Below are 23,725 nucleotides of genomic sequence, written 5' to 3' on the forward strand. Positions count from 1 at the left end.
TCAGGCGATGTCCTGACAACTGATACACAGAAGTGTTCTTGTAACGTTCCCATTATACGTATCTAGACTTTAATATTGTAAATTCTGAGAATATGGCAACCATGTTCTGTGTATGTTTGATGTGATGTTGATGGAATATTCTTCTCACACTCAGAAAACTGAACACAGGAATGTTCTTGCAACATTCTCATTGGCAACCCGTCATTCAGGGCACCTATTTTGAGCCCCCCCTGTCATTTTTTTTTTGAGGGGGTTGCCTGTTTTGCATGTTATTTTTGCATTAATTTGTGTCACATATCAGTTTGCAAACAATGTAAAAGCACATTTATTGAGTGAATAAAGCCGCATGCAAACATACTCTCTTTCTTGCTTTCTTCAGTAAGGCAGCTCCAAAATACAGGTGTATCAGCCTAGCTCAGTGCTTTCTGTGGTGGAGGGGCAGCCAGTGGAAAACACAGCGAGTAGGCGTTGGTAATCTTCTCTAGTTGCGCCGTGATTGGCTCAGTGTTCTGTCATTCATGGGGACACTACATCACCGCAGAATCTACAGGGAGAGATAGGCATTTCAAACCCCCTTGGGTGCTGCCATAGATTTACATAAGAAATTCCCATCCAAGAAGGCTCAAGGTTATTGGCCAAAGATAAAATGACGTCAAATCACGTTATATCTACCGTAGCTTTCATTGATCACGTCAACATCATACTTTCAAAATCTTAGCTAGCAAGCTAAACAAGCAGTCATCATCATAAATCACGTTGACAATCTACTGGCAAATCGTTTTCAAGCCTTCTCATATGAAGAGAAATTATAGATAAAACATATCGGTGCTCATCTGCCATTGGACATAAACATTACACAACAAGTCTGAAATTGCAAACATCTGTCTGAAATGGTCTCTTTTCCAAGCTTAAAATGATAAATATTCACACGCAACACCATGGGCCAGAAAATATTTAATACATTGGCCATGCTGTCAATCCAGCATGACTTCTGCCAAGTTCAAAACAACTGGAAACTCTGAACTGGAAAATCTCAGACTTCAGTGAGTTCAAGACAACTGGGAACTCGGAATAAAACGAGCTCCGACTGGGAAAATACGTTTTGAACGGTTATCCAACTCGTAATTCCAATTCGGGAACTCAAGCCTCTTTCTAGAGCTCCGACCTGAAGATCACTGACGTCATCACGATTTGACCATTTTTTTTTTCTTCGAGTTCCCAGTTGTCTTGAAAGCACCTTAAATCCAGAGAATGCCAGACTTTGATGACAAAGTATGATGACAAAATTTGCGCACAAGAAGGACTGCCGCACCACCTTCCTGTTCAAATGAGCACAGCACAACAACGGTGAGTCCAAAAATGTATTGTATGCGGCTGCATAAATGATGTCATATGCCAGGGAGATATACTGTAGCTAAGAAAGTAATACTAAGTGTATGTTGTGTAGTAAGCTGTTAGTAGCCCATGTGTCTCACCCTAATAATTTGGTCACTTTCCCCCTCAGAATTTTGCCTACTGTTCTGACTTGGTGGTGCACATGTAGCCTATAGCCTGTTTTAGAGAAATGTCATCATCGAATATTGTAAGGGCTTTCTTTGTCTGCTTATATGCCCCCTTTCTTTATCCTACGGTTCTGACTTGGTGTACAGGGAGAATATTGTAAGAACGGCCCATGTTCTGAATTCTGTCGCTGTACATTTCAAAAGTGCTGAACAAATAGTTATATTGACTATGTCCATCTTAGCTCGCTCATTAATGTCGTAATTGAAATTACGGATTGCCTCTTATCCACTCATCGTTCCCTTATGCCATAGTTTGTACTTCTCAATTGTAATAGGCCTATTGCTTATAGAGGTCTATCTCATTAGTATCTTATTCATCATTTTAGGCAATGTTGGAATTATTTGTTTTGCTTACTTTGTGTATTATAATTAGCTCATGTGCTTTTCTTGACGAGTATAATGTTGTTGGGTCTGTAACCATGTTTGCCAGTGACAGTCTCTTCCCTTTCAAATATTTGTTTTCCAGTTGATATTGCAAGGGTTGTTTTGTTTGCGCAATGCGCTTGTCTGTGCGTCGGTATATTGTATATAAAAGTGGATCCTCATGATTGATTGTATTGTCCTTCCTTTTTAGACCAAATAGGCCTAATAAAATACTTCAAATGATAGGCTAACTGAGTCTCTCTCTCTCTCTCTCTCTCTCTCTCTGTGTGGTGACTTAAAGGAGAGTAAAGTTAAGGCCTCAACGTCTTGCTGAATCTATCTGAACTAACATCTATCTGAATTTCTGTCGGTCTCCATTTTGAAAGTGCTGAACGAATAGGCCTACCTCATTTGCTTCACTTTCTTATACTTAGAGCTAAGTGTTAATGATATAAGAATAAACATAATGAATTTACTGAACATAAATGTAATGTTTGCTTTGCTGGCATGCGTCCCCCCCAAAAATGTTGAGTTTGCCCCACCAAGATTTACATGCTAAAATCGCCACTGGGGGCGGTAAATCCTGTATAAACACAAACTCACTTCCTTGACAACTTCCTTCACAACAGCTCTGCACTGCTCAGCAAAGCGCAAGAGGAATGAATGCCCTGATTTCTGCTGAGGCGTATCACCACAAATGTTGCATGGCAAATGCAGATGTCGGATTGACCATGCGCCCAGATGCACAATGCACTTTTCTCTCCAGAATGTGCTTTCTCCCGCCAATTTGTGCAATTCATTGTTTCATAACTTAATTGTGTGAATTATTTGCGTTATGTATAGTAGTGTATATCAAGTCCCCATTACATATCACCAGTTGTACATTTACCATCAATTCCTATCATTTCTAATCTACCTTGTTTGTTACTTTGGTTACGGTAATTTCTGTTAATGCATTCAATATTACTATTCCAGTTTTACAGTTCTCATTGTCGGAGTGGAGACATTGTTTGCAGAGCGCACAACCTATGCTACACTTGTGAATAACATGTTTTGGTTTATTTAATTCCATTCATGAATTTTGTCAATTTAGACATATTCTTTTGTTTGGAGCGTACCTGTCAATGTTGAGTAAGGACGCATAGAAGTAGGCCTATAGGCCTGCGTGCAAATGTAGGCATATAAATGTGCCCATTTGGGGATATGATAGAATTTCTGATTGGCTTAACGCACCACCACTAATGAGCTGTGGAACTTCTCAGTAACGTTTTCTTCACCTCAAACAGCAAGCAAACAAAGTCTGTTTTTACATCCGTTGAGAATTACAATAGTTCCTCATATTTGAAAAATCTTTCCAGCTCTCTCCCTTTTGATAACCACTCAGCGTGAAAGGGAGAAATGTCATGCTCTGATCCAGTGAAAACATCATAAAATAGGCATACCTGATTGCTTCTTATCAGTGCTTGACCTAAAATAGGTTCCGGTACTCATTTTGGGTGCTGGTACTGTTTATATTTCGGTGCAGGAGCGCCACAATACTTTTGAGCTAATATTCTACAAGAGAAACAGGAGCTCAAGCAGTAGAACATTTGAGGTGCCGGTACTCAGCTCCTGTGAGCTCCTGCCCAAGTCAAGCACTGCTTTTTATCCCTTGCGCAAATAGCCTACAGCTGTGTCTGTCCCGAGCTCACTGGTGTGGGAAACTCTGAGGACCCAGAATATTTTATACAGTTGCAAGTTCGCTAACGCAACATTCGGGCCAGACCCAAGTTAATAGTTGATACAATGTGTCAAGTTCGTTGCAGACAGGCCATGTGTATCCAATATATTTTATAGGATATTTATTTTTATCAGGATATTTTCTACCTGCAGGCTGTAATATTTTTATTTGTTGGCTTTATGTAGGCTATTTTTACATAGTTGGCAATGGCAATAGAAGTTACTTTTTAGGTTTGTATCATTTTCATTTAGATTTGGATAGAATTTTGATTAACCACATGACAATGATTTTGAGATGTTATTATAAATTAAATTAAACTGTTCCACGAAAATGTGCTTATGAAAACCATAACTGGCACGGAGATCGGTAGAAATGGTAAGATAAGTTGGCATTCCACATGAGAAAGGTTGCCGACTCCTTCTGTAGCCTAATACCAGCAACTTCAGGAGAGTAATGGCTGAATCTGCGAAAGCCAGTAGGAGTGGGAGGAGAATGGTTGGGTTATGCTATGTTTTTTTTCTGGTTATCTAAATCTTTGGCTCCCTCTTGAGGCATTTGTGTCTTATTTCATCAAATAGTAAGCTTAAAGCGTCACACAAGCTCAATGCATATAGTTGATTTTATTAAAACACATCGGGTGTGTCTATATATGGAAAAATACACGTTTTTTGACCAATCAACTTTTGGTCGACTAAGATTTTTGTTGTTGTTGGGGACAGCCCTAGTGAACAGGGAGTACAGGAGGGGACTAAGTACACACCCCTGACGGGCCCCATGTGGAGGGTCAGTGTGGAGGAGGTGTTGTTGCCTACCCTCACCACCTGGGGCCGGTCCGTCAGGAAGTCCAGGATCCAGTTGCAGAGGGAGGGGTTCAGTCCCATGGTCCCTAGCTTGGTGATGAGCTTGGAGGGGACTATGGTGTTGAATGCTGAGCTGTAGTCTATGAACAGCATTCTCACATAGTTATTTCCCCTCTTGTCCAGGTGGTAGAGGGCAGTGTGAAGTGCAATTGAGATTGCGTCATCTGTGGATCTGTTGGGGCGGAATGCGAATTGGAGTGGGTCTAGGGTGTCTGGGCTGATGGTGTTGATGTGTGTCATAAACAGCCTTTTAAAGCACTTCAGAATAACATATGTGAGTGCTACAGGGTGACAGTCATTTAGGCAGGTTTCCTTGGAGCTCTTGGAAACAGGGACAATGGTGGTCAGCTTGAAACATGTTTGGATTACAGACTGGGACAAGTGTAGGTTGAAAATGTCTGTGACGACACTTGCCAGATGGTCTGCGCATGCTTTGAGAACCCGCCCTTGTATTCCGTCTGGCCCGGTGGCATTGTGATTGTTAACCTGTTTAAACGTTTTGCTCACATCGGCCACGGAGAGCGAGATCACACAGTCATCCGGAAAAACAGGGGCTTTCACACAAGGCACAGTTTTATATTCCTCAAAGCGAGCATAAAATACATTTGGCTCGTTTTGGGAGTTCTGCATCCCTGGGCAACTCATGGCTGGGTTTCCCTTTATAAACCATTATTGTCTGCAAGCCCTACCACATACGACGAGCATCGGAGTCGGTGTAATAGGATTCCACCTCCTATATTGTTATTTTGCATGTTTGATGTCTCATCTGAGGTTGTAGCGGGCTTTCTTGTATGTGTCCATGTCCGTGTCCCGTTCCTTGTAAGCGGTAGCTCTAGCCTTTAGCCCTGCGCGGATATTGCCTGTAATCCATGGTTTTGGGTTTGGAAATGCTAGTGGCCATGACTGAATTCAAATGTGAGTTGGTTTTGGGGTGTGGTTTGATGTGGTTGTCTCGTGTGTGTGTTCGCAGGTGGGAAGAGTTAGCCAAATTATTTAGCGAATTAGCTTCAGCTAATGCGACCTGACTTTGGATAGCAGTGCGACCTGACTTTGGATAGCCTATCTCCGGGGCTAGTTAGGGACCGTCAATGAATTACAAAATGTTCATGTTGTACACCTTTTAGTTTCTCATTAAATGCTTTCAATATTTGTATATGGATTTCTACAATTTATAGTTGGTTTTATGTTTTTAAGTTATTGGAGTTTTAACATATTGCCCCAATTACTTAGTGTAATTTACCGATGGTCCCTAACTAGCCCCATAGGGATATCCAAAGTCAACCCAAATTTACCACAGGCATTACGATTGGTTTGTGTGCAGCTGCACACCAAATGTATGATTACTTGTGTGCTGCCAGCTGTGGGCATGTGGGCAGGACTGAAACAAACCCAACCTTAATTTACATTGTGATGCAGTCACGACCACAAGTTAAAAAAAAACTCAGTTTTGGACGAGACTATGACTTTGTAGTCAATTTTGACAGTAGAATAACTGTTTCTGACTCATATTGATGCCACATAGTCTGTTTTCAAAGTGAGAAGTTGGTTTTTTGGGGGCAGTTGCTCTTTAAAGTTACTGTACACTGACACGACCAGGGTAACTCAACTGTAAATAAAAATGGAAGTGTCTGCATAACAGCGCAACACAACTCCAAACATGCCAGATAAGAAGCTACATAGTCCCTAGGCTATATGAATATAAAGATACATGAGACCCAAAAAATTGACCTGTAGAATGGAATAAATCAAATCAAATCAAATTTGATTTGCCACATGCGCCGAATACAACAGGTGTAGACATCACAGTGAAATGCTTATTTACAAGCCCTTAACCAACAATGCATTTGTTTTTGTTGAAAAAATTCAAATAAAATACAAAAGTGTTGAGTAAAAAAATTAAAGCAAATAACTACAGAGCAGGGAGGCTATATACAGGGGGGTACCGGTGCAGAGTCAATGTGGTCGACCGGCTAGTCGAGGTAATTGAGGTAATATGTACATGTGGGTAGAGTTAAAGTGACTATGCATAAATAATAAACAGAGTAGCAGCAGCGTAAAAGAGGGGGTAGCCATGATTAGCTGTTCAGGAGTTTTAACCACTCAGCTTGCCGTGCGGTAGCAGAGAGAACAGTCTATGACTAGGGTGGCTGGAGTCTTTGACAATTTTTAGGGCCTTCCTCTGACACCGCCTGGTATAGAGGTCCTGGATTGCAGGCAGCTTGACCCCAGTGATGTACTGGGTCGTACGCACTACCCTCTGTAGTGCCTTGCGGTTGGAGGCCGAGCAGTTGCCATAACAGGTGGTGTTGTAACCAGTCAGGATGCTCTCGATGGTGCAGCTGTAGAACTTTTTTAGGATCTGAGGACCCATGCCAAATCTTTTCAGTATCCTGAGGGGGAATAGGCTTTGTCGTGCCCTCTTCACGACTGTCTTTGTGTGTTTGGACCATGATAGTTTGTTGGTGATGTGGTCACCCAGGAACTTGAAGCTCTCAACCTGTCCCACTACAGCCCTGTTGATGAGAATGGGGGCGTGCTGAGTCCTCTTTTTTTCCCGGTAGTCCACAATCATCTCCTTTGTCTTGATCACATTGAGGGAGAGGTTGTTATCCTGGCACCACCCGGCCAGGTCTCTGACCCTCTCCCTATAGGCTGTCTCATCGTTGTCGGTGATCAGGCCTATGCTGAGGGAGACTATCTACATTTAGTTAGCTACCACCAACCCTGCACAGACCTGTGGCTAACTCTGTGCTGCTGCTGCTTCACTTTTACTTTCTGGCTGTTTTGCCCTCCCAACCTCTTTCAATGCTGCCTCAATCTGCTCAACCTGCTTGCTTTTTTTGCCACTCTTTCGGGAAGAAGTTTCGAATATCCGTATTTGCTCTGTGCTATGCTGCTGGCTCTGACTTAGTGACAGGAGTAATGACATTGACATCTAACCGGTTTTGTAGGGGTGGGGGAGGGGTCAAGGAATGTGAGTGGTCCACTGCGTTGTGAAATCTCTACCAATCACAGCAGGCACTGTGTCACACCAGGGGCTTCTTGCAGTTCCTGCTACAGCCTAGCCTAGCATAGTATATTGTATTGTTTGTTTTTGTCAGTAAAACTTGTCAGTAAAATAAATGTTGTTTAAATACTGCATAGCGCAAGTGATGTGTGGTTATGGAAACTCATATCAGACTGAAATATATTTTTTTATTTACATCTGGGGCTGAATCCCCAGAAGCCCAGGTCTAATGACGCCACTGTCTGTGTGTCTAGTCTGTCAAAAACCACATGAAGAAGAAAAAGATAGACCTTATGGCAGACTGCACCAAAGATTTGTATAACTAACCCAAGATAGACCAACGCCTGTCATTTCCAATGGGAGCAAATTAATCATAGTGTGCAGAACAAGCAACGAGGTGGGCAGATCCAAGCACAAGCTAGTGAGATCCTATTGGCTCATTCTAACGTTTGCATATTTCCGTTAGGGAATGCCTACTCAATTCGCCCTTGCACTCCTTCTAAACAACGCTATTTATTTATTTTACTTTGGCAAAGGGTAAAGTCTACTAAACTTAGTCTACTCTGTTGGTAACAGATTTTAGTTTTGGGAACAGAAAACTACATTGAGATCAAATGTTGGCCAAAATCCATCTTGCTCCAGCTTCTCCCACTGCCAGCCACTGGGCTTCCTCTCATCACCATATTTGGTGGTGAGTGGAACCTCCGTTCTGCCAACAAGAATAAGCAAGACCTAGCAAGAATAAGGTTGTGACCGTGGCGATTTCCCTTCAAAACAAAAGTCCCTCAGTGAAGATGGTAAAAAGTAATACAAATGGTCGAAATTCGTGACATTATATGTGAAAATGTTAGCAGACTTAGAATTTTGTTTAACCAGTGGAGGCTGCTGAGGGGAGAACGGCTCATAATAATGGCTGTAATGGATCAATGGAATGGTATCAAACACATCAAACGTGGTTTCCATGTGGTTGATACCACTCCATTGACTACATTCCAGCAATTATTATGAGATGTCCTCCCCTCAGCAGACTCCACTGTGTTTAACAATATGAAAAAAGGGGGAAAAAATAATTGCCTTTATAGCACAAATAGCATTATAGCATTTACATTATTGTTAGCAGTATTTAAATTAATGATTACTAGATGGTTATCATCATGGTAACAACAGTAATACAAATAACCAGTGCTTGACTTGGGCAGGAGCTCACCGGAGCTGTGCCAGGCACCTCAAATGTTCTACTGCTTGAGCTCCTGTTCCTCTTATGTAAGGGATAATCAACAAGGCACTATACGTTCTATGGAAAATAATGAATGACGTGGAAGGTGTGTTCAGATATTTGCATTATTTTCCAGAGAACAATGACATGGTATAAATCATATTAGCTTAAAAGTATTGTGGAGCTCCTGCACCTAAATATAAACAGTACTGGCATCCAAAATGAGTACCGGCACCTATTTCAGTCCAAGTCCTGCAAATAACAAAACATTATTGCTAATACTACTGTTAATAATAATAGTAATAACAATATAAATACTTTATTCATAACTAATACCACAAGGAAGTTAATTAATCAAATACTTTTAGTGAAATTGATCATCAACAGCAGGGGCACAACTTTCACTGGGGATGGGGGCATGTCCCCCCCACATGTTGAAATTGCATTTTTGTCCCCCCCAGCTTTATCATTGGAATGTGATACAAAAAGCGGAAAAGGTATCTTTAGGACCATGCGGACGCCTCCGAGCGGTGGGGTAGGCTGTTTGGAGTGTTTTCCCATGCTGGATTTAGGACCACGCGGACCCCACAGAGCGGGCTGACAAGCTGGCTGGACCAGCACAGGAGAGTTGAACATAGGCCATCTGGTCCCGCAGGCATCCCACGGGAATGCAACCCTCTAGTGCAGTCAGTACATAACACTATGCTCATCATGTCTTAGCAGGATCAGATGGTGTCAGGGGACCCAGCAGGGTCAGACAGCCAGGGAAGACCAGTCTACAGAGTGCAGGTGAATTTTGCAGTAAACTAACAATATCAGTGAATAATACAAAGTTCCATCTTGAATTGATGGGGAGACCTACAGTAGCTACAGGACAGCAGCTTAAGGTTAAAGCTACAGTCTGGGATCTGGGAATAATGGTCATTTCAATTATTGAACCATTGATTATATTATTGGATAATATCATGTATAAATGTACAGCAAGGTAATTATTTGTCATGCCTCATTTTAGGAGGGTCAGATGGTGACAGGGGTCTCAGCAGGCTCAGGCAGCTAGGGAAGACCTGTCTGTGATGGAGGTGAGGTGAAATTTTGCAGATACAACACTTTATTCTCTCTGTGCAGCAAACACTGGACAAGCCAGATGCTATTTTAAGGCAGTCTGACAAACTTCCAAAGTTGATTTCCAAACAGTATCAAGGGTTGATAGCGGCTTTCCCTGATGACACAAACCATGTAAAACAAAAATGTGGGGAAGACCTGGGAGAAGCTATTGATGATGATGAATGGATACAGATATGTTTGAATGCCCAGGATGTTCATATAATCTCAGACATAAATTATTGCCATTTAAGGCCATCCATAGAGCGTACTATATGCCAGTGAAACTTAATTACATTCACTCAGAAATGTAATTCCTCTGCTGGAGCTGTAAACACAAAAGGGGACATATTTGCATATCTTATGGTCTTGTGAAGGCTGGCAGAATTCTGGCAAAGAGTATGTTCTTTTATCTCAGCATGTCTACAGATTCTCCCTTCTCCCTGTTTTTGTTTGCTTGGAAATGTTGATACTGGGAGACTTATGTGAAGAAACTGTGTAACCAAGAATGTATTGCGGCTAAGAAATGCATTGCCATTAATTGGAAGGTTGGCTATCCTCCCACAATGTCAAGTTATGTATCACTAGATTTTATTTATTACAAGATTGAGGGTACACTGGGCAACTTTCATAAGGTCTGGAATAAAGTACGACTAAAGGAGACTGTATTAAAAAAACATGCCCACGTCAGGGGAGATACCTATTTAGGCAATCCCTAGCTGCTAGGCTGCTCAGTCCTGGCCCTGGGGGTCTGCCGTCCTGTGTGTTGTCACTCTGGCCTTGGCCTAACACACCAAAATCAATAATGAATGTTTCACTAAGATCCTAAAGCTGAGTGGGGTGTGTTGAGTTGGGGCGCTGCAGGGTGGTGGACCCCTGGGGACAGGACGGGGCAACCCAGCTATATTGTGTGCAAGTAAAAAGAGCTCTACAGTACTATTAGTCCTATGAGATTAATTATATGGAGGAATTGCTGTTTCTGTGTGTTAATGTGTATGTGTTTTTATTTATTATTATTTATTTATTTTACCTTTCAGTTGGGAATTATAACAATTAAATGTGTGAACTGGGAAGGAAATTGTGTTGGGAGAGAGTTTAGTTATTGACTAGATTGGTGTGGGTTGGGCATGCAGGTGGCTCGGGCTGGCTGGTCGGTCTGGCTGAAATGTGATATAGAGGATGTCTTAATAAAGTCTTTGTATTTTTTCAAGAGTTGTTCATTTGTTAGGCTATTGGTTAAAGGTGTAACACAATATGTATTAATGAATTACCTTTGATATAGTTCAGTCTTATTAATCACTTAAACATTTTTAATAGCTTGATGACTGTGGAATGGAAGCCCCAGAGTTACCTCTGCTGCAGAGGATAAGTTCATTAGAGTTACCAGCCTCAGAAATTGCAGCCCAAATAAATGCTTCACAGAGTTCAAGTAATAATATAATAATAATATGCCATTTAGCAGACGCTTTTATCCAAAGCGACTTACAGTCATGTGCGCATACATTTTTTTTAACGTATGGGTGGTCCCGGGGATCGAACCCACTACCCTGGCGTTACAAGCGCCATGCCTGTTCAGAGGGGACTGTGTGAATCAGGCCTTCATGGTTGAATTGCTGAAAAGAAACCGCTACTAAAGGACACCAATAGTAAGATGAGACCTGCTTGGGCCAAGAAACACGAGCAATGGACATTAGACCGGTGGAAATGTGTCCTTTGGTCTGGAGTCCAAACTGGCGATTTTTGGTTCCAACCGCTGTGTCTTTGTGAGACGTGGTGTGGGTGAACTGATGATCTCCGCATGTGTATTTCCCACCGTAAAGCATGGAGGAGGTGGTGTTATGGTGTGGGGGTGCTTTGCTGGTGGCACTGTCCAGGCCTCCAGGCTGTGTAAGGGCTATTTTACCAAGAAAGAGAGTGATGGAGTGCTGCGTCAGATGACTTGGCCTCCACAATCCACCGACCTCAACCCAATTGAGATGTTTGGGATGAGTCGGACCGCAGAGTGAAGGAAAAGCAGCCCAACAAGTGCTCAGCATATGTGGGAACTAATTCAGGACTGTTGGAAAATCATTCCAGGTGAAGCTGGTATATAGAATGCCAAGAGTGTGCAAAGCTGTCATCAAGGCGTGGCTATTTGAAGAATCTCAAATATAACATATATTTCATTCTACAATGTAAAAAATAGTCAAAAAATAAATTCAACTTGAATGAGTAGGTGTGTCCAAACTTTGACTGGTAGTGTATACATATAAAAAAATATATATAAATCACATAACATCTCATAGAAATATTTAAATTATTATTTGTATGATAACTAGTATAAAATATATCGATAATTGTGCAACTTTTCCATCATTTTCACCCGAATTATTCATTTACAAAGTATACAGAACTGGACTTATTCTGAAGGAGTCCAAAAACACTTGACCCGGAAGTACTTATTTATTCTTGCCTGCTTCACAGCTGTGTGAGTGGAAACATCAACCGGATGCTTCACATTTATACATCCGGTAAAATATCTGGTTCTGTCTGCGACTGCACTGGTACAGTGCGTATCTTCCTAGGAACATGGCCGATGATTAGTTAATGCTGGTGCTTAACCCGATGAATGAGTTAAAACTGTTTTGCTACATGAGAAGGTACAAGAAAAAGGAGTTCAAACTTGGCAAGGTGGTTAGCTAGCTAGCTACCGTCGATCGAGCAGAGGGGGTGTTGCTGGCTGGAGAAAAGGAAAACAACATGGCGGCATTAGAGCTCGAATGGATCCCAGAGACACTGTACAACACTGCTATATCAGCAGTGGTGGACAATTACAGTCGATCGCGAAGGGATATTCGTTCCCTCCCTGAGAATATTCAATTTGATGTGTATTACAAGGTATGTTCATAGTCTAGTTTGCTAACTATAAAACGTGATGTTAGCGAGAAGTGACTCGTTTTAGCTAACGTTAGCTAGCAAACGCTTTGCAGAGCAAAGCAGCTGATAACTTTACTTGCTATCCTGCTAGTTAGCAAGCTTAACCATAAACCAAAGACTAACGTTACTGGATAGTCAGTTAACATGACTTAAAATTACATTTGCTGTTGATGTCCTAAATAATAGCAGATGTGCTCATGATTTTCATTGGGGTGTCTCTTCCCATCCTATGTTTGTGTGATCTGTGAAAACATTGTGTTTTGGACAGTAGCTAGTGGAGTTGTGGAACGTCTCACACTCATATTCTGTGTGTTGGTAATAATTCTCTATGACACTCCTGTCCTTTTTTGCTTTCATAACCTAATGTTTTCATGTTTCCCCAGCTGTACCAGCAGGGTCGGCTCTGCCAGCTGGGAGGGGAGTTCTGTGAGCTGGAGGTGTTTGCCAAAGTTCTACGGGCATCTGATAAAAGGTACTTGGTTGGTTCTGTATAGGTCATTATCAATAAAACGTCACAAAATGGTGCAGAGCGTTCGATTTGGCTGCTCGGGGGCAAGGAGACCCCTGTCTCTGCTAAAACCATTGACAACTGCGTGCTGTTTTCAAGGGATTGTTAAATAAATTTTATAACTAGGCCTATTTGGTTTAAATATCATCAACTCTTGAAGAGCATAGTCAGAACTACGGATTTTAGATTATTCCACATTTAGCTCTATCATCAGAGTTATACAGCAAGTAACTGCATGCTTTTCATGATCAGTAAACATCAATTGATCATGTAATTTCAGATATGTGAGGGTAGCTTATCCATTTGGCGTGTAGCTAGCTAGCTAAGCAAAGGTGTATCATTTAGCTTGCTTCATCAGAGATTAGGCTTTTGGAAAGAGCTTGACATCGGCAAGTCCTCGTCCTGGTAAAGTTGTCAGTCGGACTTCTGTCATCACCACTATAGATGGCAAACAAATCAAAAAGTTTATCCCCTGAAAGTTAGCTTTTTAACTAGCCATATTGACTTGATCTGTTATTAGCTAGCTAGCCAATTTGCAAACGGACATCAATCAATGTAGCCCGTCATGTCTGTCAGCAGCAATCGTGATTAAACACTCTTAAAAACAAAGTTGAAAAGGGGACAATGTTAGTTAACTTCACTAGGTAGACCTGCTTGTTGCCTTTGGAGTCCAGAGTGGACCAACTTAAACTCAATCATATGTTTGACATCTTAAATGATTGCGCCCCAGGTTTCTATACGGGGGGCCAGTATGAAAATTTTTTACTCACTAACTGTAAGTCGCTCTGGATAAGAGCGTCTGCTAAATGACTAAAATGTAAATATGAAAAAACACATTGATATGGTCTATAACCAGCACAGTTACAATACCAGAGCTAGTGTAATGTCTTGTAAACAGTACTGTGAGGAGCACGTTTTTCAATACGGACATTTGTCTCCCCTTGGAGATCAAGCAAAGGAAAAGTAGAAATGGCGTTTTGAAAGATTGTTTTTTAAGGTTAGAAAATGTGTAATGATTATATATGTTTGTTTTTTTAAGGTTAGGGAAAAGTGCAATGAATAGTGCCGCTTTCTAGGATGTCAATATAAATGAATGTATTTATGGTTGTTTGTAATTTTGGCTTGCATTTTAATAATTGTGTTATAGTTTTTACCATTGATGACCACTTAGGAAATCATTGTTTTAAGCCTTGTTTTACTATAGAGAGTTACAGCTGATTTCGGGATTGTATTTTTAGTCTCTGAATTGTTTAATCTAACTTTTCAAGCCAGCTCCTGATATCAGGGCATAAAAACTACAATCTGTCTCCTGAATTAGTTTTTGTCCTCATTGCCAAACTTCATAATTACTGCAACTTCAACTTCAAAACTCCTTTGCTAGTTATACAATCATGTAACTAAGAAATATGCTGGAAAAGAGCGTGAAAATGATTTATTGTTTTGTTGAATGGTCATGACTGGTTATCATTGCTACTTAACGCGTATCCAAGTTGAGTTTTGAGATCCATTGGCGTAGGGTTAGCTGGATGTTTCTGACAGGTCTTGGAACTGTGACAACGGGCAGCCTCTCCCCGCTTGGCTCAATGGGATATGTAGTGATTTTGCCAACACAGCCACATACACTACCGTTCAAAAGTTTGGGGTCACTTAGAAATGTCCTTGTTTTTGAAAGAAAAGAAGAAAAAAAAGTCCATTTAAAATAACATCAAATTGATCAGAAATACCATGTAGACATTGTTAATGTTGTTAATGGCTATTGTAGCTGGAAACGGCAGATTTATTATGGAATATCTACATAGGCGTACAGAGGCCCATTATCAGCAACCATCAGTCCTGTGTTCCAATGGCACGTTGTGTTTGCTAATCCAAGTTTATCATTTTAAAAGGCTAATTGATCATTAGAAAACCCTTTTGCAATTATGTTAGCACAGCTGAAAACTGTTGTGCTGATTTAAAGAAGAAATAAAACTGGCCTTCTTGAGACTAGTTGAGCATCTGGAGCATCAGCAATTGTGGGTTTGATTACATGCTCAAAATGCCAAAAACAAAGAACTTTCTTCTGAAACTCGTCAGTCTATTCTTGTTCTGAGAAATGAAGTCTATTCCATACAAGAAATTGCCAAGAAACTGAAGATCTCGTACAACGCTGTGTACTACTCCCTTCACAGAACAGCGCAAACTGGCTCTAACCAGAATAGAAAGAGGAGTGGGAGGCCCCGGTACACAACTGAGCAAGAGGACAAATACATAAGGGTGTCTAGTTTGAGAAACAGACGCCTCACAGGTCCTCAACTGGCAGCTTCATTAAATAGTACCCGCAAAACACCAGTCTCAACGTCAACAGTGAAGAGGCGTCTGTTGACAGAGTTGCAAAGAAAAAGCCATATCTCAGACTGGCCAATAAAAAGAAAAGATTAAGATGGGCAAAATAACACAGACACTGGACAGAGGAAGATTGGAAAAAAGTGTTATGGACAGACAAATCAAAGTTTGAGGTGTTCGGATCACAAAGAAGAACATTTGTGAGATGCAGACCAAATGAAAAGATGCTGGAGGAGTGCTTGATGCCATCTGTCAAGCATGGTGGAGGCAATGTGATGGTCTGGGGCTGCTTTGGTGGTGGTAAAGTGGGAGATTTGTACAGGGTAAAAGGGATCTTGAAGAAGGAAGGCTATCACTCCATTTTGCAACGCCATGCCATACCCTGTGGACGGCGCTTGATTGGAGCCAATTTCCTCTTACAACAGGACAATGACCCAAAGCACAGCTCCAAACTATGCAATAACTATTTAGGGAAGAAGCAGTCAGCTGGTATTCTGTCTATAATGGAGTGGCCAGCACAGTCACCGGATCTCAACCCCATTGAGCTGTTGTGGGAGCAGCTTGACCGTATGGTACGTAAGAAGTGCCCATCAAGCCAATCCAACTTGTGTGAGGTGCTTCAGGAAGCATGGGGTGACATCTCTTCAGATTACCTCAACAAATTGATAACTAGAATGCCAAAGGTCTGCAAGGCTGTAATTGCTGCAAATGGAGGATTCTTTGACGAAAGCAAAGTTTGAAGGACAAAATTATTATTTCTTTTAAAAATCATTATTTCTAACCTTGTCAATGACTACATTTCCTATGCATTTTGCTATATTTCCTATTCAAACTCATTTCATGTATGTTTTCATGGAGTGATCCCAAACTTTTGAACAGTAGTGTATGTACACAGTCTTGTACCCTAAACTTTTTTTAAACTGACTATCGTATTTGTTGATTAAATCGTACTTTATTAATGTCATGAGTAATCCAGGAATGTGAAGTTAATTGACACGAAAACTCGAGAAAATAGCAACTCCACATAGCGCAATAATATTTACATAATTTAGCAGACGCTCTTATCCAGAGCGACTTAAAATGAATGACTCAATTACTTCTGGACACGAAGGATCCACAGACGACCTCCTCCTCACCACTCTATGGGAATCTGGCCCCATAATCATGTGAAATAAAAGGGATCTGACAAGAGCCTTGAACCAACGTTGAATGTCCTTGTCACACATTTTGACTGATAAGTCTTTATGCTGCTGTTCTCATGTATGTTTGTATCACATCTTCATGCCCTGTCTTTGTGTGTGTGCCTGCAGACACCTCCTCCACCACTGCTTCCAGGCCCTGATGGATCATGGGGTGAAAGTCGCCTCCGTCCTGGCCAACTCCTTCAGCCGCCGCTGCTCCTACATTGCAGAGTCTGATGCCCATGTGAAAGAGAAGGCCATTCAGTTTGGCTTTGTTTTAGGTAGGCACCTGCACCCATCAACTTTCCTCACCTTTCTTCAACTTTTGTGTCTGGTTGTACTAATGTTGACCCTGTCCTGTAGGTGGCTTTCTGTCTGACGCAGGCTGGTATGGTGATGCAGAGAAGGTGTTTCTGTCATGTCTGCAGCTGTGCACACTGCATGATGAGGTTCTGCACTGGTACCGTGCGGTGGAGTGCTGTGTCAGGTCAGTTGGTCACAGAGAGTTTGTATATTCCGTTCTGATTCTAGCTCTATGGCTGGTAACTCCTAGTTTGTATTTGCCCACAAAAGCTTACCAGACTCACCAATTTCTCTTAGGTTGCTTCATGTCCGGAATGGCAACTGCAAGTACCATCTTGGTGAAGAGACTGTCAAGTTGGCCCAGCTGTACATGGACAAACTGGCCAAACATGGTCATCAGGCCAACAAAGCTGCACTCTATGGAGAGCTGTGTGCTCTGCTCTTTGCTAAGAGCCACTATGATGAGGTATGTTGCCTGGTAGAGATACTGTATATCAAAGGGTTATGTAATTTTTTTTGGTGTTCTGGTTTTTCATGTGGATGTCATCACCTATATAATGTCTTGTGCAGGCCTACAGGTGGTGCATAGAGGCAATGAAAGAGATCACAGTGGGTTTGCCTGTTAAGGTCGTGGTAGATGTCCTAAGGCAGGCCTCCAAGGTATGAGTGTTACTTTTTCCTGTGTTATAGACTATGAACGGATAAACAAATACTTTTTGAGCTGTCCCCATACTCTTCCCCTACTGTCACATGAGCCACTGTAATGCTGTGTTAGTCATACAGTGGGGGAAAAAAGTATTTAGTCAGCCACCAATTGTGCAAGTTCTCCCACTTAAAAAGATGAGAGAGGCCTGTAATTTTCATCATAGGTACACGTCAACTATGACAGACAAATCGGGGGAAAAAATCCAGAAAATCACATTGTAGGATTTTTAATGAATTTATTTGCAAATTATGGTGGAAAATAAGTATTTGGTCACCTACAAACAAGCAAGATTTCTGGCTCTCACAGACCTGTAACTTCTTCTTTAAGAGGCTCCTCTGTCCTCCACTCGTTACCTGTATTAATGGCACCTGTTTGAACTTGTTATAAGTATAAAAGACACCTGTCCACAACCTCAAACAGTCACACTCCAAACTCCACTATGGCCAAGACCAAAGAGCTGTCAAAGGAACCAGAAACAAAAATGTAGACCTGCACCAGGCTGGGAAGACTGAATCTGCAAAAGGTAAGCAGCTTGGTTTGAAGAAATCAACTGTGAGAGCAATTATTATGAAATGGAAGACACACAAGACCACTGATAATCTCCCTCGATCTGGGGCTCCACGCAAGATCTCACCCCATGGGGTCAAAATGATCACAAGAACGGTGAGCAAAAATCCCAGAACCACACGGGGGGACCTAGTGAATGACCTGCAGAGAGCTGGGACCAAAGTAACAAAGCCTACCATCAGTAACACACTACGCCGCCAGGGACTCAAATTCTGCAGTGCCAGACATGTCCCCCTGCTTAAGCCAGTACATGTCCAGGCCCGTCTGAAGTTTGCTAGAGTGCATTTGGATGATCCAGAAGAGGATTGGGAGAATGTCATATGGTCAGATGAAACCAAAATAGAACTTTTTGGTAAAAACTCAACTCGTCGTGTTTGGAGGACAAAGAATGCTGAGTTGCATCCAAAGAACACCATACCTACTGTGAAGCATGGGGGTGGAAACATCATGCTTTGGGGCTGTTTTTCTGCAAAGGGACCAGGACGACTGATCCGTGTAAAGGAAAGAATGAATGGGGCCATGTATCGTGAGATTTTGAGTGAAAACCTCCTTCCATCAGCAAGGTCATTGAAGATGAAACGTGGCTGGGTCTTTCAGCATGACAATGATCCCAAACACACCGCCCGGGCAACGAAGGAGTGGCTTCGTAAGAAGCATTTCAAGGTCCTGGAGTGGCCTAGCCAGTCTCCAGATCTCAACCCCATAGAAAATCTTTGGAGGGAGTTGAAAGTCCGTGTTGCCCAGCGACAGCCCCAAAACATCACTGCTCTAGAGGAGATCTGCATGGAGGAATGGGCCAAAATACCAGCAACAGTGTGTGAAGACTTACAGAAAATGTTTGACCTGTGTCATTGCCAACAAATGGTATATAACAAAGTATTGAGAAACTTTTGTTATTGACCAAATACTTATTTTCCACCATAATTTGCAAATAAATTTATTACAAATCCTACAATGTGATTTTCTGGATATTTTTTCCTCATTTTGTCTGTCATAGTTGACGTGTACATATGATGAAAATTACAGGCCTCTCTCATCTTTTTAAGTGGGAGAACTTGCACAATTGGTGGCTGACTAAATACTTTTTTCCCCCACTGTAGATGCTGCTTCAGACTGTAGTTGGCACTTAATGTGGTTTCATGCCTTCATGTGTTTGGACCTACAGGCCTGTGTGGTAAAGAGGGAGTTCAGGAAGGCAGAGCAGCTGATAAAACATGCTGTTTTCCTGGCACGGTTAGTTTCACAACACTTTTTGTTTGTGTGTTGTAGAATGTATGGGCTAGTAATTTCTGTCTCCTTCACTAATGTCTGTTTCCTTATTGTTTTGCAGTGAGCATTTTGGACACAAGCATCCCAAATATTCAGACACTCTCCTTGATTATGGGTTTTATTTGCTGAATGTGGATAACATCTGCCAATCAGTTGCAATATACCAGGTGAGAGTTAGTCTGAGATGTAGATGGACAGCAGAGAGGGGAAGTGTATCAGATGTGTGATATTGAAACTGTGTTAATATTCCAGACTGCTCTAGATATCCGGCAGTCGGTTTTCGGGGGAAAGAATATCCATGTGGCCACAGCACACGAGGACCTGGCATACTCCTCCTATGTGCATCTGTACAGCTCTGGCAAATTTGACAACGCACTGTGAGTAATCCTTTTGTCACCATAGGGCTCGGCAGTATACCATATTTTACTAAATACCGGTATTGATACACGGACCGGTTTGGGTTTTTACTTTACCTTGTATAACGGTATTTGAATGTTTGGTTTGTTAAATGTGTAATGTCCGTTTTTATAGTTTACTCCATTTGCTTCTTGAGTCGTCTCTCTCCCTCCTTCCACACACACCAAGCCCCACCTCCTGTCACTCAAGGAAAGCACTTTTTGCGCTATCACGAGTCACAACAACCACTCACAGTGACAGTCTGCATGGTCAATGCTGCTTTCCACTTTGCTTCTTTATATAAATCCACAAGCTTTCTATAATAACGCTATTAGTTTGTATCTTACTGTTTGCAAACAGCCTCTATATTCCAACTTTTGGTTAAAGTTTCATTGAACAGTATAAAACAATCAGAACATTTTTGAAAACACATCAAATGTATGTGTTGCCACCCTAGAGTCATACACTACTCATAAAGCAGATTTAGAACTTTTATTATATAAAAAAAACTCAAACCATTAAAGAAATTGAAAAGTATTGTAATATGATATTTTGGCCATATCGCCCAGCCCTATGTCACCATCTCTTATGACCTTAAAAATATACACCAAGGTACTTGGATTCCATTCATGTTATGTACTCTTACTTGTATTTTGACCTCTGAAGTTCATGCAAGCCATGTTTGTGCTTTAGCTACTGATGTAACTGTGTCAATTAGTTCAATTTGTTCCCCTGCTGTGCCCTCTGGGTATGTTGTGTACAGATTCCATGCAGAGCGGGCCATAGACATCATCACTCACATTCTCCCTGAGGATCATCTGCTGCTGGCCTCCTCCAAAAGAGTCAAAGGTACAAACGGCTTTCACAACTATCAGTGTACTCCTGTCCCCCAGTCTCCGTGATGGGCTCAAGGATGTCTGTGAATCTCAAAGATATCAAACACGTTCCACTGCGGTAGAGTAAATTACTGTAGAGGAGTTGTTTTATCATGGAGGTGAGGAGAGGTCTTTGTAATTTGGAGAATAAATAGATTGGATCAGTAGATATCTTTCATTTCCTAACTAACTTGATGTTCAGATGATCATCTATGACTCTGTTTCTGGCTGTGCTGTTCCCTCAGCGCTGATCCTGGAGGAGATTGCTATTGACTGCCACAACAAGGAGACAGAGGAGAGGCTGCTCCAGGATGCCCATGACCTCCACCTCTCCTCCCTCCAGCTGGCCAAGAAAGCCTTTGGGGAGTTCAATGTTCAGACAGCGAAGCACTATGGCAACCTGGGCCGCCTCTACCAGTCCATGAGGAAGTTCAAGGTCAGATTTTCCCTCCCTTTCAACCCCTGCAACAAGTGTCTGTAGAAAACATGCAGAGGGTGACCTCTGACACACTGTCATCTTATGCTCCATCTGGTAAACTTCCATCCAAATGTTCTCCACAGTGTTTAGCAACCCTGTGATTTCACTTTGGGAACAGGAAGTATTACTGCATTGTTGGAGCTAGAAACACAAGCATTTCGCTACACCCGCAATAACATCTGCTAAACGTGTATGTGACCAATACAATTTGATTTGAAGTGAATCCTCTTTCTAAGGAGGCTTAAATGTTACAGGGTCTCTGGGGTTTTATGGTAGTTGAAAAGCCTTATGCAGACCACAAGGCTGTGGATGACTGTGAGGTCTCACTTAGCCTGTTTGTTTCAGGAGGCAGAGGAGATGCACATCAAGGCCATCCAGATCAAGGAGCAGCTTCTGGGTCAGGAGGACTATGAGGTGGCTCTGTCTGTGGGCCACCTGGCCTCTCTCTACAACTATGACATGAATCAGTATGAAGATGCAGAGAGGCTCTACCTGCGCTCCATTGCTATCGGTCAGTCTTCAGGCTAGATTGGAGTCTATTCTACCCTTGTGTACTCTTTTGTGATCTATTCTTCCTCATTCTCCCATTCCACATTCTTACCAGTGTGTGTGTGTGTGTTTCCTCCCTGCAGGTAAGAAGCTGTTTGGCGAGGGCTACAGTGGACTGGAATATGACTACAGGGGCCTAATTAAACTTTACAACTCTGTGGGGAACTATGAGAAAGTCTTTGAGTACCACAATATTTTATCCAATTGGAACCGGCTGAGGGACCGGCAGTTTGCTGTGGCTGATGCCTTGGAGGACGTCAATACCAGCCCCCAGGCCACCGGGGAGGTGGTGCAGTCCTTCCTACGGTCACAGAACAATGGGGCCGGCCCACCTGCTTAGGCTCACCACACAGACACACACATGCCCACACACATAGAAATGCTAAAGGTGTTCACTGCTCACTTAAATGTGTTGAACACACCCTCTCTCCACATCAAGCTACATGGTTGGCCTTGCAATGGGACACCTGGCTATGGGAAAATGCACTATAATCTAGTCTTTTTGTCCTCACTTTCGCGCCCAACAGTGGGCATTCTCCTGTGACCAACCCGGTATTGAACATTTGATGGAAGGAACCTCTTGCCATCCACTTTGCATCACCTAACACCGCTTTCATCACCTTCAGTCTTCTGTAAGAAGAATTGAGAGAAGGGGGGAAATAAAACAGACATCATAGTGTGTTCTAGCTATAGAATAGAAATTGGTTTGTTTTTGGCTTCATTTTTGGTCAGAGCTTGCCCTTTCATTGACCATTGGGATGACCCCTACAAGCATGGATTGAGCACCTCTTGGCTTTTTGCTTTGGTCAATTTTAAAAGAGACAGTTACTTTTTCTGGGTGGAATCCTTATTTTATTGTTCTAATGTCATGAGGGAGTTTACAAAAGAGCTTTCATCCATGGACCAAATCTTCAGTTCTTTCTTTTTGTAACACCTGTTTCTGTCTCAATTTAAAGACGTTGGTGCAGTCTGTATGCTTGTGCTTAAAGGTTGTCAGTGATTTGAAGAATTTGAAATGCACCAGCATGTGTATTACATTTTACCACAATTGTGCTCAATAGATTTGTTGTTGGAGCACTGACGTGTAGTATATTTGAAAGTGTATGTCAGTACCTTTTTGAGGAATTAAAATGCCAAGTATTTATAAGGAATTTCATAGAGCTAAACCAAAAACAAGTGAGCTTAAACCTGCTATTCAGATCACTCCCTCCTGGTGTTCCAGTGCAAACGCCCAGAAGGAGGTCCTCTAACCTCGTCCCCAGGCTAATGAGCACAGTGCATATAAGCCTGGTACATCAACGATTCAAAGTTGGCCTTAGTGGGAGTGACCATACTGAGTAAAGTATTTGGCGTCATTTAATTTGAGCGAATCACATGACTGCGAGGCATGGATCTGTGCTTGTGGTATGCTAGCGTACGGGGGAGGGTTAGGGGGAAGGTGTTGTGGGAGATGATTGGTTGGTAGATTAAGCCTATGTGTATGGGAGTTTCTCCCAGGCATTCTGTACTGGCTAACAAAGGCCAAGTTTGACCCGTTGGACTACCAGACTCTTCAGGCATTTGGGCGGAGGTGTCTGGGAATGAGATTAGAGGTCCTCAAACACACCATTAACAATATAATAGGCCTTGTGTTTTCATTTTAGAAACCATTTGTTTAGTGAAGGATTACCTATTTCAAAGTAAAGTAGTAAGTACCCCATTGTGTATGGAGTAGGGTAATGGAAATTATTGCCTTGCTTTTGAACAAATGCATGTCTGTAATGTTACATGTGCTGTTATGTTTCAAACTGAAGTCCAAGCCTTGCCTTAAAGGACGATCAGCCCAA

General features: G+C 42.0%; 1 protein-coding gene across 1 annotated transcript; it reads left to right on the top strand.

Annotated features, from left to right (window-relative positions):
- The first annotated feature begins 12,329 nt into the window (after window positions 1-12,329).
- On the top strand, window positions 12,330-23,725 carry LOC121573766 (amyloid protein-binding protein 2-like). The gene is made up of 13 exons (XM_041886006.2): window positions 12,330-12,706; window positions 13,129-13,217; window positions 16,886-17,037; window positions 17,120-17,243; window positions 17,357-17,525; window positions 17,630-17,719; window positions 19,498-19,565; window positions 19,663-19,768; window positions 19,854-19,978; window positions 20,761-20,846; window positions 21,118-21,308; window positions 21,696-21,861; window positions 21,983-23,725. Exons 1-13 carry the CDS (start codon window positions 12,569-12,571, stop codon window positions 22,237-22,239), a joined length of 1,761 nt encoding a protein of 586 aa, XP_041741940.1. The 5' UTR covers window positions 12,330-12,568; the 3' UTR covers window positions 22,240-23,725.

The sequence above is a fragment of the Coregonus clupeaformis genome, chromosome 9 (genome assembly GCF_020615455.1).
Source record: "Coregonus clupeaformis isolate EN_2021a chromosome 9, ASM2061545v1, whole genome shotgun sequence".
NCBI lineage: Eukaryota > Metazoa > Chordata > Actinopteri > Salmoniformes > Salmonidae > Coregonus > Coregonus clupeaformis.

Excerpts from the sequence above, each read along its gene's own strand:
- LOC121573766 (XM_041886006.2), top strand. The coding sequence starts at position 12,569 with ATGGCGGCATTAGAGCTCGAATGGATCCCAGAGACACTGTACAACACT. Across the intron at positions 17,526-17,629 it reads CTAAGAGCCACTATGATGAG|GCCTACAGGTGGTGCATAGA; the intron begins GTATGTTGCCTG and ends TGTCTTGTGCAG. Across the intron at positions 17,720-19,497 it reads TCCTAAGGCAGGCCTCCAAG|GCCTGTGTGGTAAAGAGGGA; the intron begins GTATGAGTGTTA and ends TTGGACCTACAG.